The 16,198-nt window shown below is 39.4% G+C and overlaps 1 protein-coding gene across 1 annotated transcript; it reads right to left on the bottom strand.

Moving 5' to 3' along the window:
• Window positions 1–320: 320 nt before the first annotated feature.
• Window positions 321–9,089, bottom strand: slc66a1l (solute carrier family 66 member 1 like). Its single transcript, XM_008285521.1, has 9 exons — window positions 9,002–9,089; window positions 8,667–8,728; window positions 8,317–8,591; window positions 6,228–6,357; window positions 4,959–5,046; window positions 4,434–4,543; window positions 4,225–4,326; window positions 3,014–3,199; window positions 321–2,772 (listed from the first exon to the last, which is right to left on the bottom strand). Exons 3-9 carry the CDS (start codon window positions 8,517–8,519, stop codon window positions 2,656–2,658), a joined length of 936 nt encoding a protein of 311 aa, XP_008283743.1. The 5' UTR covers window positions 8,520–8,591; window positions 8,667–8,728; window positions 9,002–9,089; the 3' UTR covers window positions 321–2,655.
• Window positions 9,090–16,198: the final 7,109 nt, after the last annotated feature.

Raw genomic sequence — 16,198 nt, 5'->3', positions numbered from 1 at the left:
ATGTTTTTGGACTGTGTGGGTGGAAGCCGGAGAACCCGGAGAGAACCCACGCTGCACGGGAAGAACATGCAAGCCCCACATCAAAGTCTACTGTTGTAAATTCTCATCAACAAAGGCAAATTCAATTGACTGTGATTTAATGTAAAAAACAAAAAACAAAAGGAGAAAACTACCAATGGTATGGATACATTTTATAGGCCATAACTATGATAATGTTAATGTATTTACTACAAGTTAATTCCTGTAGAAAATGTCCATCTTAAAAAAACAACAACTTGTTTCCGTCTCATTGAAGCACCACTGACAAAAATCTTAAATGATTTAGGGTACAATGCAGTTTATTCAAGTTTTTTCTTCTTTTACAATATATGTAACAGTTATTACAGGATGGCATTGTCGATAAATATACCCTGGAACAGAGCTCAGAATTACACTATAACTGGCCATGTACATTTAAATTCCTCTACCAAAAAAAAAAAAGAACATTATGCTTAAATAAAATAACTTCATCTTAGGAATAGTAAATACATAGACGAGAGTGTTATAAATACAAGTTCTACAGCATACAGCAGCAATATATCCAACAAATATGTACTTTTGTGCTAGACTGCAAAAGTACAACAGGCTCATTTAGAAGGAATTGACGAGTAGCAGTAAGTGGGAATTGTGCAATATAAAAATAATTAGCAAAAACGTAATTTACTAGTGAAAAAAAATTACTCTAGTTGCATATTTGCAAAAAAAAGGTCTTAGTTCAAAGAAATCCCCCTCTGTCCGCATAAATCCACATTATTTCATCACCTGACCGAGAGATGTTGTTCATGCTATTGTTATAAATAAATACAGTTACAATTAAATGCTAGTTTTAAGAAATTTTTTATTTTATTTTTGTTTATACATTTTTGAATGCAATGTGTGCTCAATTACTTCTCCAGCAACAAGCACAGTGTACAAATTCAAAATAATTCTTATTGCAAACTTGGAAAAAAAAATAAAAATCTTGTCCACATCATAATGAGGTAGAAAAATCTGCAGATCTCTGCAAGTACACGAGTTTAGTTACTCAAGCGTTAAACAGTGACAGCACCTCATACGTACTGTATGACAATAACATCTGGCACAATATCAGCAGAGTAATGATGTAAATAAATACCCATTTACAAAAATCTGACTACAGAGTTAAACTGCTCATTAATAAGATGATGATTTGGCCTGTTCTGCTTTTTGCTGTGCTCGTTTAGCATTAAACTCTGGAAAAATTACATTGGAAAAATTGTAAAAATAAATTTGGCTTGGCAGCATTATCCTCTCTGCTGTATACCTCATGCCAGATAAGAAAATGCATGAGCGAATTTTACACTTCAATACTTTAACAATTCTCAATAACATCCCATTAATGTCTCTTTTCTTCGATTTTTCTTAACAGACAATCAAGTAGTCATGTCCTCTTTAATATCATGAAAATATTACAAAACAGAATGTCTATATAAGAAAACTACTCAGAACATGTAGAAGGGCAGATCTGATTCAGGGGTTGGGGAGGTAAAAAAGACAAAAGCTTCCACTGCATTTCCTACAATGCCATAAATAAACCACTTGGTTATAAATCTAATTTAATCTAATTTAATTTAAAAATAATTTACAGTGCATTTATATTAAGACTGTTTTAAGCTTAAAAAGGCACAAAGTTTTTCTCCACTAGAGCAGATAGTTTGGACCAGAAACATAGAGAAATGCAATATCCCTTTTAAAGACAAATGAGGTCATTATATAGCTTCAGACAAAAAAAGAACATCTTTCAAGTGAAGGGGTGGCCCTAGCCAACATTTACATCCTATTTATTTAACATTACACAATGTCAGTCTAGTCATCTAACATCTCTGGAGGAATTCTCCTTATAGCCACAACTGCCACTGAGAAATGACTCGACAAAATTATCTGTCAGCTTCAAATCAGGACATTACTGTTTTTTCTGTTATTTCATGCTCATACCGGCTTTGCGTCAAGCTTCAGTAAAATGCAAAATCAGATAAGAACACAAACTTTCCAAACTGCCATTCATTCCGGTTTCCGCCATTCATACTCACCCGTGCAGGCTTCGATGATAGTATTTACCCTGTCAAAATGTGTAAATATAGCAGGCACTTCACTCTTCCATGAAGCTTGCATGTGTGGAACAACATCTGGCATTCAGCATTCTCCTCTAGGCTCCCCCATGGCACATAAAAATACAGTTATTCCATGCAAAACAAAACCAAGAAATCCCAGGGGAATAATTAATCAAAAACGGCAGTGCTCATAACCAGAAAAAGACTCAAGTCATGCTGACAAGACAGCAGAGAGACCGTGAAAATGCAACTAAGGAGTGTTAAGGAATATATTGACCATATAATTTGTGTGGCTTGTCCTACCTTATTAACCCTCTACACCATAGAAGAATTCATCGCTGTGTTTGTAGTCTTGAAAGCAACAAAATCAGACTATAAAGATGCACCAGAATGAGCTGCTGGTGCTACAACATGCCTGCTACTACCTTCTGCAAAGGTCCACCAATGTCTCTGAAGTTGTTCACTGGCCACTGAGAACTCACAGGCTGATCAAAAACAAACAGTCAGTTCTTGAAGAAGCCTTCCATGCTGGTGTTTGATCTCTGTCCTATAATACTGATAGCTCCTCTTCCTCACACAGAAGAGGTTCCACCTCCGGGATGCTGAGTAGTGCACTGCCTTTAGCAGGGATGTTCTTCTTGTATATAATGAATTGGGCAGTCACCTGAAAATGTTAAGGCTCATACAGACGGAGTTCAGATGACAGGTGACGTCAATAACAAACCAAAATAGCACATTGACTGTTTCAAATCAACGATATGTACAAAAACACTGTGAGTAATGTTTATGTCTGGATTTGATCAAAGTAAAAGTATTCAAGTTTTTGCACGTCAGTATTATTATTATTATCTTAACCTTGTACAGCTGACTCTGTGCACTGATTAGACTTGTGATTTAAAGGATACCAAAAAGTCAAGTATGAGGACTCCCAGGCTGCCAATGAGCCAGGCAAGATGTTTGATAATGAAGGTCTGTTTGGAGCCCCTCAGCGCAGGGAGGACCACTATGACGCTTAACCCATATGTTCCATTACCCATCATGGCCAGGGCAAACAGCAGGTAGGAGGTGCCCTCTGTAGACTGTCGCTGGAACTAGAGCAGAGTTTACAGTATTGAATTAACAGGCAAAAAAGGAAAACCAGACCAGCACTGCAAGTATTAATCCTTTTATCAGCAGATATGACTACATTTTAGTATGATGCTGTTGTATTCTGATGCAAACCACAACCACTGACAAGCTGAAAGCTGGTAAGCTACGTTTCTGTTCCATTCACATTAATCTGCTTTGAGTGTACTCACACTTCAACAAACAGACAACCTCAATAACATTAAAGGATAAGGCTGGTTTTATTTCAGTGTTTTACTGCTATCAACCCATCCCTTGATTGATGACATCCAGCTATGAATTCATTCTGTTAAAAAATACTGTATGAGTGTGTTTCATCAGTGTACCTTAAATACAAAGACTGGCTATGTTCACCACTTCTTTCTATCGTAAAAAAAAATCAGGAATGACAGCATCCATTCATTTCACCTTCACTGAATAATTAAGTTTTATACTCTGCTATGGCTACTGAGCTCAAATTGTCCCCAAAGGTACACTTAGAAAAACAGAGTGAATGCCCTGTGGATTACTGTCTCGGATGGACCTACACAACACTGAGCAACCAGCAAGTGTTTGCCGCAGAAATACTGATGGAACAAAACATGTTTCAACATGCAAGAATTAACATGGGGCAAATCTGACTTAAATTATTCACAATAGCCATGGAGTGTATGTTTTGTGCCCAGAAGTTTCTCTGGCACTGTCAGCCTACTGGGACGATCCCCTCTGGTGACTAATAGCTGCATTTGAGCCAGGATGTTTCCTCAGCACAACAGCACTATTGTCTTCAATGCCTGGTTCTCATTTTGACACACATACAGTATGCACAAACACATAAACTCGGTCCTTGTTTATGACTAACTGACACTGAATAAGTACAGCTTTCCATGAACCTCCTGGGACGAGACATTGAGAATGCGGCGTTGCTCACACACAAACTATGCTACAGAGACAAAAAAGAAAAAGAATACCAACTCCACATCTCAAGTGAGTCAAACAAATTGTCACTTACATTTTTATAGAGCTGAGGGAAACGGGAGCAGAGGTAGAAAACAGATGCCAAGTATCCACATATATAGCCGGTGATTTCCATCGATTTGGAGGTAGCGGGACTCTGGGAACAAAAGGTAGAGTAGGACAAAAATGAAAGGGTCCATGTACCAAAAAAATGAGCAGTACAGTCACAATATCCAGTTTGAAGTAAATTAACGTTTGTCCTACCTGGGTGTCTAAGCTTGAACTATTGTCTATGATGAGTTTGGGCAAAGCCAGGAGAACTAATGAAGCAGCACCACACCACATGAAGCACATCCACTTCAACGCAGGATTTTCTACAGGAAAGTGGGAAAGTGTCTTTAGTGACTGAGGGAAATTTGCATGATTATTAAACTAAAAAAAAAAAACATAAGGCCTCGCCACATTTTTGTGATAGTGTTTATGTGCTCTGGAGTAATTGTAAAACATTACTAACAGTACCAGATTAGCAGATTTTCATTTTTAGGTACCTTATGTACAAGTAATATACTGTATTTATATAGACTGTTTTATTACCACTAAACCTGTAAAGCTGACACTGTCCTACAACTGACAAGTCCTTGTTTTTCTCTTTTTCTGTGAAGTTGCTGAGTCAACAACTGAAAGCACTTCCTTCCTCATAATTGTACTATCTGGAGCTTTCTGGAGGATTTTGACTTAGTTGACTCACAAGCTACAGTCATCATTCATAAGCACAGAGACCAGGCTTACTTCTGCTAGAGCTGTTTTTGATCTTATAGTAGAGAAACTGGGAGATGAGGATCAGGTCTGTGAAGATGTAAAACACCACTGTGACTACCTAAGAGTGAGACAGGAAGAGAGAAAAAGATAAAGCAGGATATCATTACATGTACAATACAGGCTGTGACAGATACACCTTTACGAGCTGTGAAGTCTCTGTAAGGTGAAAGTCCACCTTTGTTGTGGTTTGGATGTCTTAAAAACTTGTATAGTAAAAGCTAAGAGAATATAAGGTGTCTACTTTTGCCATTCCTCAAGCCACCTCTTCACTAGATGCCTTCTCAGCTTTAGAAGCTCGTCAAACATAAACCATTCAGAATGGGAAGCTGCTTTATGGTTAGCTAGGTCTAATTGTTTCTAGAGCTGCTTCTGCCAACTTTAAAATGTCTCAGTCACGAGCAGAGCATACAAAATGCTCTGCTGTTGGCTGCAAGAGTGAATACAAGAGTCTCCATCCACTCCCAGCATCTAAAGCACTGAGGATCCAGTGGATGATCTTTATTTTTGATGACAATGCCAACACCACAATAGAAAAATACTTAGCTGAGCATGTTGTCAGGATAATATGGCTAACGTTACCATTAGCTTATATTGTATGGCCACAGGGGGACATTCAGAGATAGTTAAAACTTTAAAATGATTTGAAACAAATAAACAAGGACCAAGTGGGTTACTGTGTGTTTTTTTGCAACCTAAACAGTCCATTTAGAACAGGCCTTAAACCAGAGGTTATACAGTCATGGTAAAACAATACATCTTTTAATCATTTTGAACTGAAAAATTTGAAAGACAAACTCTAGGAACATGTAAGATTTTCATTAATTTGCTGAAAAGAGGCACAGTGTGGGACCTTTATATGACTGTAGTTGTGATTCCTTGTTATGCTATCAAAGCGCAGTGTCAAAGCAATTAACTCCAACAATGTGTGATGTTCATTGCTTTAAATGAGACAGCCAGAAGTAGCGTAAATGAACTTCAAGTGAACTACATAGACGGTTTAAGACACACCATTAGCAGCACAAATCCAAACATGTCAAAAAGCCTCTAGCAATAACAAGGCCTGTGCACAGCTTGTCTCTAATGTAATAACTCACCAAGTGCAGAGACAAGACAGCAAATTTCTGCTGGCTAAATGAAACATCTAACATCACCAAAGAACACTAACAGAGTTCACACCAAGTGTAAAGCCACTCGACCCGAACAGATGAAAATGAGCCTGGCTGTGTCATGTGTGTTCACCTGAATTGGCAGCTGGCTAGTGAGGTAGCAGCCTGCAAAACTGGTCAGGTCTCCGCTGAAGAGGAAGAAGAGGAACCCAAAAGACATGGCTTCCTCTACTTTACCATTCCTGTAGGCCTCATAGACCTGCCTAGATAGATAGACAGACAGATTAACCTTAATTTTAACAATGCATTATATACAGACTACACACTACATTGTTTTCTTTGTGTATATATTGCATATACTGTATATTGCATCTTTTATCCACTGTTCATACCGTCATTTATCCCTATCTTTAGTTTTACATTTACCTATCTTTACATTGTTATTGATCAAGCACAATGACATGATCTACAGTTTAATCTATTTATATGCTTATCATGTTCATACCACTCTGTTTATGGTTTTTCATTCATGTTTTCTTTATCTGTAGTGCACACACTACATTTATTACTTATGCAGTGGTGAGAAAAAGTATTTGCCCCCTTCCTGATGTCTTCTATTTTTTCATATTTCTCACACTTAAATGTTCCAGATCATCAAACTAATAATTATATTTATTTAATATTAGACAGAGATAACCCACAAAACACAAAAAACTGTTTTTAAATGATGATTTATTAAAGATTCATTGAAACCCTCTATCACCCTTGTTAAAATGTAATTTCCCCCCTAAACCTAATAACTGGTTGGGCCACACTTGGCAGCAACAAGCTTGTGATCAGTATTTTACATCATCACGGAGGAATTTTGGCCCACTCTCTTTTGCAGAATAGTCTTAATCTGGCCACATTAGATAGTTTTCGAGCATGAACTGCCCTTTTAAGGTCTTGCTACTGCATCTCAATAGGATTGAAGTCCAGACTTTGACACGGCCTTAGTTTTGTTCTTTATGAGCCATTCAGAGGTGGACTTGCTTGTGTGCTTTAGGTCCTTGTCATGCTGCCTAACCCATTGGAGCTTGATCTTTAGGTCATGAACTGATGGGCGAATATTTTCCAGGAAGATTTTCTCTCAGAGAGCAGAATAGATGGCTCCATCAGTTATGACAAGTCGTCCAGGTCCTTTTGAAGCAAAGCAGCCCCAAATCATCACACTTCCACCACCATGTTCGGTATCAATCAGGATTAACTTTGACCCATCAGTCCACAGGATGCTATCGTAAAAGTCTTGGGGGTCATCTTAGATATTTTTCTGCAAATGCCATTTTTGCCCAGTGTCTTCCATATTGTTGAGTCATGTACACTGACCTTAACTAAGGCAAGTGAGGCCTGCAGTTCTGTTGACATTTTTCTGAGTTCTTTTTTGAGTTTCTGAATGAGAAGTCAACGCTCTCTTGGATAAATTTTGGTAGGCTGGCCTGGAAAGGTTCCCCACTGTTTCATGGTTTCTCCATTTGTAGATAATGACTCTCACTGTGGTTTGCTTGAGTCCCACAGCCTTAGCAATAGCTTTGTAATCCTGTCCAGACTGATATATGTCGATGACTTTGTTTCGCATCTGTTTCTTGAATCTCTTTAGATCACGGCATCATGTGCTGCTTTTTGAGACCCTTCAGCCTCCTTCACAATGCCAGACAGTTTCTATTTAGGTGATGTTTAGATTCAACAAGCCTGGCAGTGATCATATGTGAGTGTGACTGGTGGTGAAATTGTACCAATCTACCAAATGACTCTGGCAATTACTTTTTCACACAGCGCAAGGTGGGGCTGGACAGTGTTGGTCCTTCAATAAATCAAATCATCATTTAAAAACTGCATTTTATGTTTTCTTGGGTTATCTTTGTGGTATATTAAAATTAGTTTGATGATCTGAAACATTTAAGTGTGACAAATATGTAAAAATAGGAGATATCTGTAGGGGGCAATACTTTTCACAGTACTGTTCACTACTTTCATGCACTATTTAGACAGTTCGTGCTGTGAATACTGCTAATACTGTATATCTCTCAGCACAGTCACACTGTACTTTTGCTGCTTTTTTGCACTTCTGGTTGGATGCTAAGCTTCATTTCATTGTTTTATATTGTGTGCAATGACAGTGAAGTTGAATCTCAGTCATCTCAAATGTCTTAATTAGGCTGGACAACACTAAAACCATTACTTACGGCAAGGTGGACAGCAAAAAACAGAACATGGATATAAGTCCTATGACCACGCTGCAGTACTCCCAGATGTTATCCACACACTCCTCCAGCAGGTAGAGGATCCACGGGGTGCCGTTGACACACAGCGGCCTGCCCAGAGCCGGAGCGCTCCAGTTGGCGGCGGCCACGTCCGCACTCTTCCCGGGGAAACGCGCGGTGGCCATGGGGAGAAGCCGGCTCTGTCCTCCGCCCCCTCAGTGTCTGTCCTCCTCCTCCTGCTGCTGCAGCGGCTGGAGCTGTAAGTACATGTGTGATTTATTTTGGCAGCGAAGCCCAAAAAAACGTGTGATGGAAGCAGAGCTGACACCAACCTCATTAAATAAAGAGACTTGTTCTGTCATTTCACGAGTGTTGAGGAGAGAAACACATCAGACTGTAAACAACAAAGAGAACAGCATCAGGTACTGAACAAGTAAGAAGTACTCAGAGTTCATCCCAAATTAGTAATTACGCCAACAGCTGGACTAATGTTTCCTTGTGGGAATTGTCTGCTTAATTTTGCTTACTCTGTGTGACCTAAAAATAAGAGCTACTTTAAGCTCCCACGTTAGCTTTGGACGCTGTCATTGTTGAGGCTAATTTGCATAGGCTCGGAGGGGATGCTAGCAAAGAAAAATGGCTAAAATTAGCTGTAGTAGCGTCTCACCTGGCAAAAAAAAAATGACTCGTAGCAGACTGCAGTTGGTTTGTTGGTCTGTGTGAACTCTACCAGCATCCTCGAACGTTTCTGCAAGCGATATGAGCCTTGAAGAAGATTGTATATTAGCTTGTACCGTCCATCACCGGTGGTCTGCTGAACGTCAAGACACCCACAGCAGCCTGCAACAACCGGTGAGAATTCAAAATATAACAATAAGTATAACTACTGATTTGAAAATTGGTAGCAAAGAACCTTTTTTTGATTAATTTGCAACACATGTTTTGTTGTAGACTGTAAATATAAATATGTATAATGCAGCACTGATTGGGCAAACAGGATTTCCATGCAGTAGTACAAGCAATTTGGCCATATAGGTCATGCAAAATAGAGACACAGCAAAGGTAGAAAACATGATTTAAAGTTGTTTATATTTCTGCATCTGTGAAAATATAAGGAGATGTTTTTTGATATTTCATCAAGAAATTAAAGGCATCTCCAGGAGGGCCAGGGGGCCTGTTGCCGCCCCAGTTCTGATCAGTCATTCACTGGAACTCTGACATCCAAGTTTCAGTGAGTGCACATACAGTTTTCCGAGGACAAGACAGCATAAATTACAAAGTTTGTGCCTTAAGCTGACAGATTCTCTCACACAGACCTCAAGTTTTTTGCTTCCAGCTGTTTGCAAGAGTCTTCCCTCTGAGTTGATTAAATACCTGCAGCATCAGACAGCAGCAAGATGAATATGACCATCTCTAAAGCTATCTGATCTAGTCTAACTCTGATTAGTTAACTAAAGTGAAAATGTTTTCAGTCATATCAAGTTTTTTTTGTGTGAGTTGTACAGCAAAATATTTGTAGCAGTAACATTATTGATGGCATGGTTCTGGCTTTTTTGTGTGCCATCTGGCCACCGCTATGACTCCCTGACAGAATATGATTTATGGTATGTATTTTACAGATGGCAATTACGCGTAGCAATTCACAAATACTTCTCATGTGGTTCACTGACTCATCAAAAGCTCCATACAGGTGACCAATCTCATGCTTTTATTTTGAAAGTTCCGTGCTATTTGTATTGGCCTGACACGCTGGAAGCTGCGCACATATTTTCCAGCTTCACTTTAATGGGGTCGTGAGGATGCCTGAGGAAATATACCGTAGAAATACCCCCACCTACCGATCACATGGACAGATCAATAGAGACATTTAAGTTATTAATAAATAAATGCATAAATGTATAAATGCCACAATGATTGTGATTTTTGTATTATTATAACTATTTAAGTAACACGACTGTCACGACCATCTTTACTACTACTGCTAATGGTAAGTCATCAGTCATAGTGTTCAGTATGTTTTAAATATAACCTACTGTGATTATTTTAGCCCGACCAATAACTAATACTCCCAAATGTAATAGGATAAGATCAAGTTTATTTCCTCTAAAGAGAAGCTTGCCTTGGGCAGTTGTAAAAATCACACAGCTCAGAACTACAGACAACACAATAATAATAATAAAAAACTCAGCTAGGCACAGAGAAAGGCATACATATATAAAACTATGTACAAAAACATTCCTTCCTAAAACATGCATATATGTACATCCATATATGTGCAAACATATCTACTATGTGCAAATCTACATACATATTGCACTTGTAAGAGCATCATGTTGCACCTTGCATAAACCAGATAAATAATGGAACAAGATCGCGATCCAGAGATCAAATTTTTAGATCAAATGCATGGCCAGACATATCAGGAGGGAGTTCAGATTGATTGTTGGGCAGTGCGATAGAAACAGGAATAAAGCAGGTCTTGTTTTTTGCAGACTCTCCAACATCTACTTGAAAGTAGTAGTTTGTAATCTGAAAATAAAATGTGGGAGGGGTCCTTCAGGATCTTGTTGGCATATCTGACAACAGTTTTTTCATACATGATGTTAGGAGATGGGTGTTTTCCCTTCCCAGTCATTTAAATGCTGTTTTAATTGAGCTATTTCTCTTTTTTTTTTTTCTTTAACTGCTATATGAGGCCATATCTTTTAAACTCTCCATTGCTGCATTGTGGAATCTAACCATGATATGTGTTATAACACCAAATAATCTCAGTCTGCCGATAAAGTGATGTCTTTGAGCAAACCGCGCACAAAAATAGCCAACATTTTAAAAGCCTGTCTGTCTGGATCCCCAGTTATTTGTATGAGCTTATCTACTCACTCACATTGTTGTGAATGATCACAGGGTCGTGGATTGGCACCTTTCTGGGGCCAAATATAACTTATTTATTTAGCTTACATTCAGAATGAGGTGGTGACTCTAACACCAGTCCTTGAAGGTTATTAGTCTCTCTGCATAAAAGACCTAGAAACTTTTGTATTGTTGAAGAATTTGAAGATGTAGTTGTTTGGTTGTTTGCATCTGCATTCATTAGTATAAAGGATGAAGAGGAAGGAAGCTCTCACCCAGCCCTGAGTTACTCCTGTACTGCAGCATTTGATCTTAGACAGGGAGCCATTAACATTTACCTCAGGCCTTTAGATTTCCTTCTTCTTGCTGCCATTGAGGCACTCAAGTAGGCATTAAGCAGTATGTATGAGCTGGGAGAAGAGATTAAGGATAACTCTGGTTTGGAATGCAGCCATGGAGTCATTAGGCCTCATCTAGCTTTCTCTTTCTATGCAGCAGTCACAGACAGCACCGGCTGTAACTGGAAAATATGTGAATGATGTTTGAGTTCATTTGTTAGAAAGAAAAAAAAAGGGTTGACTAGCTCACACAATCAATGGTGAAAGCATATTTTTGCATGAGGGCTTCTGTGCAACCAAAACCATTCAAGACAAACTAGTGGATGCTTATTTAGTCAACATTTTGATCATTAAGGCCCAGATTATGTTATTTTATGAGGTCACAGATGTCACCCTTTACTTTCTATATTTCCTGACGGTTCCTGAACGCAGCCCGACCCGTCCCTCCCTCCGTGCACCTGTTGAATTGCGCGCTCCAGCCGGCCGCACGATGGCGCGTTTTCCAACGTTTGACCGACGAAAGCTGAATATAAGAGCTGCTCTGTGGGGGGAACCTGGAGCTGAGCAGGGGTAATTTCTGTTGCTATGTGCCGCTTTTGGGAGCGCGGTTTGAAGGCATTAAACGAAGCTTTCACATCCAACGTCCGTGCGCCCTCGACGTCCTGCACGGAGCAGGTAAGCTGCAGCTGCTGTTGAGAAACGAGGCGGGTTTAAGGGTTTTTTTCTTTTTTTTTTTTTCTTGTTGCATTTCATTCTGTCATTAGACACAGAAGCGTTGCCGGGCGAAATGCATGAATGCCACCCACATTCCTTGATGTCGGGAAAGTTGACTGGATGAGGGGAAATCATTGGTCAAAGCAGCGATGTGCCACAGCTCTCCAAATCGTGCGCCAAATACTTTTTACTTAATAAGAGAACGCAGGGGAGCGCGCAGGTGGTGTTGGTGAGGTGTTTTCGTGGGCTGTTGCTAATGAGCGTAACACAGGGTTAAATAATTGGTAATTAAAGGTGCGGTGGACACACAATCTAGTGAATATCTCTGGGTTTTGCTGCAAACATATTCATTTGCAAGACTACTTTTGCACATTTCTCTCTTTCTCCCTCCTTCCCTGTCTCTCTCTCTCTCTCTCTCCCTCGGTGTTTCGGTGTAAATACAGTGGAATGTGTTCTGAGAAGCTTGACAGGCAAGTTCAGTCGCATTACTCGCATTTATTGTGTGCATTTCTTCTCTTAATGCGCTATTCAGCTCCAAATCTACTGTTGCTCCACTTGTGTCTGTGAATACAGAGTGGGGGTGGAGGGATGGGAGGAGGGGGGCGACTGTTCAAGGTCACAGACTTCTGAGACAGACAGATGTTGATGTCCCAGCAAGGAGGGAGATTATAGAGACTGCCCCAAAACTTGAATTATTATTATTTGTCTGCATAATTTCTGTAAAGCAGATACAATTCTACATTTATTGTAACATTCATGCATTGTGTGAATGTGTAATAATATGATACCAACTTCATTCAAACAGCCCACAATCCACTTATTCGCTCAGGTTTTCCTTCATTTTACATTCATAGCAAATGTTCTCTGTGCAAGTTGTGTTTTCCAGACTGCACAGATGTAAATACTCATGTATTTTAATGTAAAATTTAGAGCATGTAATCATGTAATTTACTCTGGATTGCCAGTTTTCACTTTGATTTATCATTTACCTTAGCTTCACAGTGGGCTGTAATACCTTAGAATAACTTGATTTCTGAGTTCAGGATGGCAAAGCTTGGTTTATTTTAAGTTATCTTCCAACACCTGTGCAGTTCCTTGTATATTTTTCTGGAAACAACCTCATGGATTTGGCTTTTAATTTGGTACACACCCACCGAGTGAAAGCCGTGATTCATTGCTCATTATTGCTATTCATTCTGCTTACTCACTCAGGAAACCATAGATAATGTGCAGGATGCAGGTTATGAAGAGACTTCTAAACTTAGAAATGCACTAAACAAGCACTGAGGATATTTGGAGTTCACTCTTAAGAATGAGCTCCTAATATTCTTGCGCGCTGAAAGTATTCCCCTGAAGCGGTCGGTACTCCTGGGTCAGACCCGCATGTTGAAACCAGAACATGCTTCCGTTCAGCTCTCAGCGCAACACTTTGAGTTTGGGCTGCTGAAGGCAGCGGGGAGTAATGAATAATGAATGGTTTTGAAAATGTGCGTGAATGTTAGTTGGCTGAGTGTGGCGGTAATGCACTATTCCAGCCAGCACTTTTCCTCTCTGCTATGGAAATCCTCTCAGCAGTTATGAGTCTCACAGCGCAGCAGAGCCACAGCAAAGAAAAGAGAACCCCCCCCCCTCCTCTCCCACTTCCACACTTTAGGCTGGATTCACTGCCATTTGACACAGTTATGTCTGCAGAGACTCAGGCACACACGCACATGTACATCCAGGCATATGGCTGCAAACACACAAGATGGAAAGAGGACTGAACTCACTTTACAGTAGTCTATAGAGACCTTCTGTTAGAAGTGGCTCCTCTCTTTGATATGATCTTTTTTTTTCACCTTTGGGAGTCAAATTAGTCTCACCTTGGAATCCAGCATGGGGAGTCCCAAAGGAAATCTTTGTGTGACCAATTTAGGTGAAAGCTGAGAGTTTGAATAGCTTATAAGTCCTGATATTATTGCTGTTAAAGAATATTTTTAAAAAAAGGGTAAGCGATAAGCTTTTACCCAGAGATTATGCCTGACATTGTACTGTAGGAACACAGCAGTAGTGCAATGTAGTGAGGACATAGAAATTGGGTGCATATGCTTATGTTTGTGTTGCTCATTGAGCTCATTGTTTTTTCAATAAATGGTAAATAATTTTGTTTCAAAATGTCGAACTACAACAGTTAATCAATTAATCAATCATTAATCATTTAAAAAAAAAATTCAATCATTTTTAATACAAAAATTTCAATCATTTGTCTGCAAATTATATAGTTTGTTTTTCATAACAAGACCTTTTGAGGACACTGTTATGAGATCTGGAAAATTGTGAGGATTTGTGTTCATCTTTTTTGTTTTTACACTTTACAGACTTGACTTACAGACAATAAAAATAATCATTACTTGCAGCTCTAGAAAAATAGTATTAGATATCCCCCATACTTCCATAATCCAACATACCAACGTCCTCATCTTGCCTGTTTTTTTCCTAAGAAATGGCTAAAACACTGCAAACATAAAGATAAACATGCACCAGATTATTGAAATAGTTCATTTTCAGTTGATTGACTCCTAGATAAATACAGATTGTAGGTCTTGGCATAAGCAGCATAGATTAGAGCCAATGTGTGGACATTTTTGAAGGGTCTCACATGCAGAGCAGATATCATTCTGTGCATGTTTGAGCGTTTTAACTTATCTCCTTTCTATTCATGACATATCTGCTCTTTCTGCCGCAGGCGGTGTGACATTCATAAGTATCACATTAAACGTTCCTGCGGTCTGGTTCTGCTTTTTCTTATCATGTCCACATTGATCGTTCTCAACAAGGAAGCCTATTGACTCCCATACTCTCCCCTCGTGCTCTGTTTCTGTTTTCTCTCGCTGCCTCTATACATATCCCTTTATTTCTCATGTCGTTCAGTGTGTTTTACAGTAGCTGCTTCCTACAGCTCCTGTCATACTGTAATTCCCAATCGTTGCTCCACAGCTGCATAACTGCGGGGCATAAATAATGGAGAAGTTTCTTCCACACAAGCACATACACACACACACATAATACAATACTCCTACAGTATGTTCCTGTGCGAAACCTCGGGGGTCTATCTTTCAAGTCTTAACTCAGATCTCTGCGGCGGTGTGGACCTATTTCCAAAGACATCTTCAGGGAGTCTTCTTTGTGACTTATTCATCTTACTTATTCATGAAATTCAAGGCATCAGTTACATAAGCGATTGGCCCAGTTATAGAATAACTACTAACTTAACCAGATCATACCATTAATAAGGAAGGTGGGTTTCTGCTCAGGGTGTGACAGGAAGATATTTCTGCACAAAGCATGACATACGATACAGTAGATGACCATTTGAAGTATGAAGAGGGAGTTTTTTTTTTCAATGATAATAAGTGTAACGTGTGAGATTCACTTAGAAATGTCAGTTAAACTACCTAATAGTTAATCAGATCAGCTGAATCTGCACGTGTTTATCTTTTACTGTGGCGTTTTGGTAGCCCTACTCATTGTAGTCTCTCATTGTTGGTTGGTGGTCCACAGTCCAGACGGTCTGCAGCCGACTCTGCTGCTAGCATGGCTGTACACTCTCAGTCTTGTTAATCACATGCACTTCAGCGTTCATTAGGAAAATGAAGAGTATTCTAGCAACAGAGTAAGAGAGGCTCTTTGAGGCTTATTGCATACACAGGCTCACATTTTTTAATTAACTAAGTAGGCCAGATTTCTCAGGATACCCTCCAACTTTTGCGACAACTGGCATCAAGCGCCGTAAATGTTCGGCTCTGCAAATGAGGCACACTCGAATGTGGAGTGCTGCATCCTCTTAATTGTCATTTTAAAACAGATGCTAAGTGTTTGCATATATTTTTTTAAAGAAAACAAAGCACAATCTGATTTGCTATGCAGTCCCAGTGTTAGCAACAAGCCATATTTAGAGCCAGTTACACCAAAAAAAGACAGAC

The sequence above is a fragment of the Stegastes partitus genome, unplaced genomic scaffold (assembly GCF_000690725.1).
Source record: "Stegastes partitus isolate 25-593 unplaced genomic scaffold, Stegastes_partitus-1.0.2 Scaffold406, whole genome shotgun sequence".
NCBI classification, from domain to species: Eukaryota; Metazoa; Chordata; class Actinopteri; family Pomacentridae; genus Stegastes; species Stegastes partitus.
This window is presented reverse-complemented; position numbering and strand designations above follow the sequence as displayed.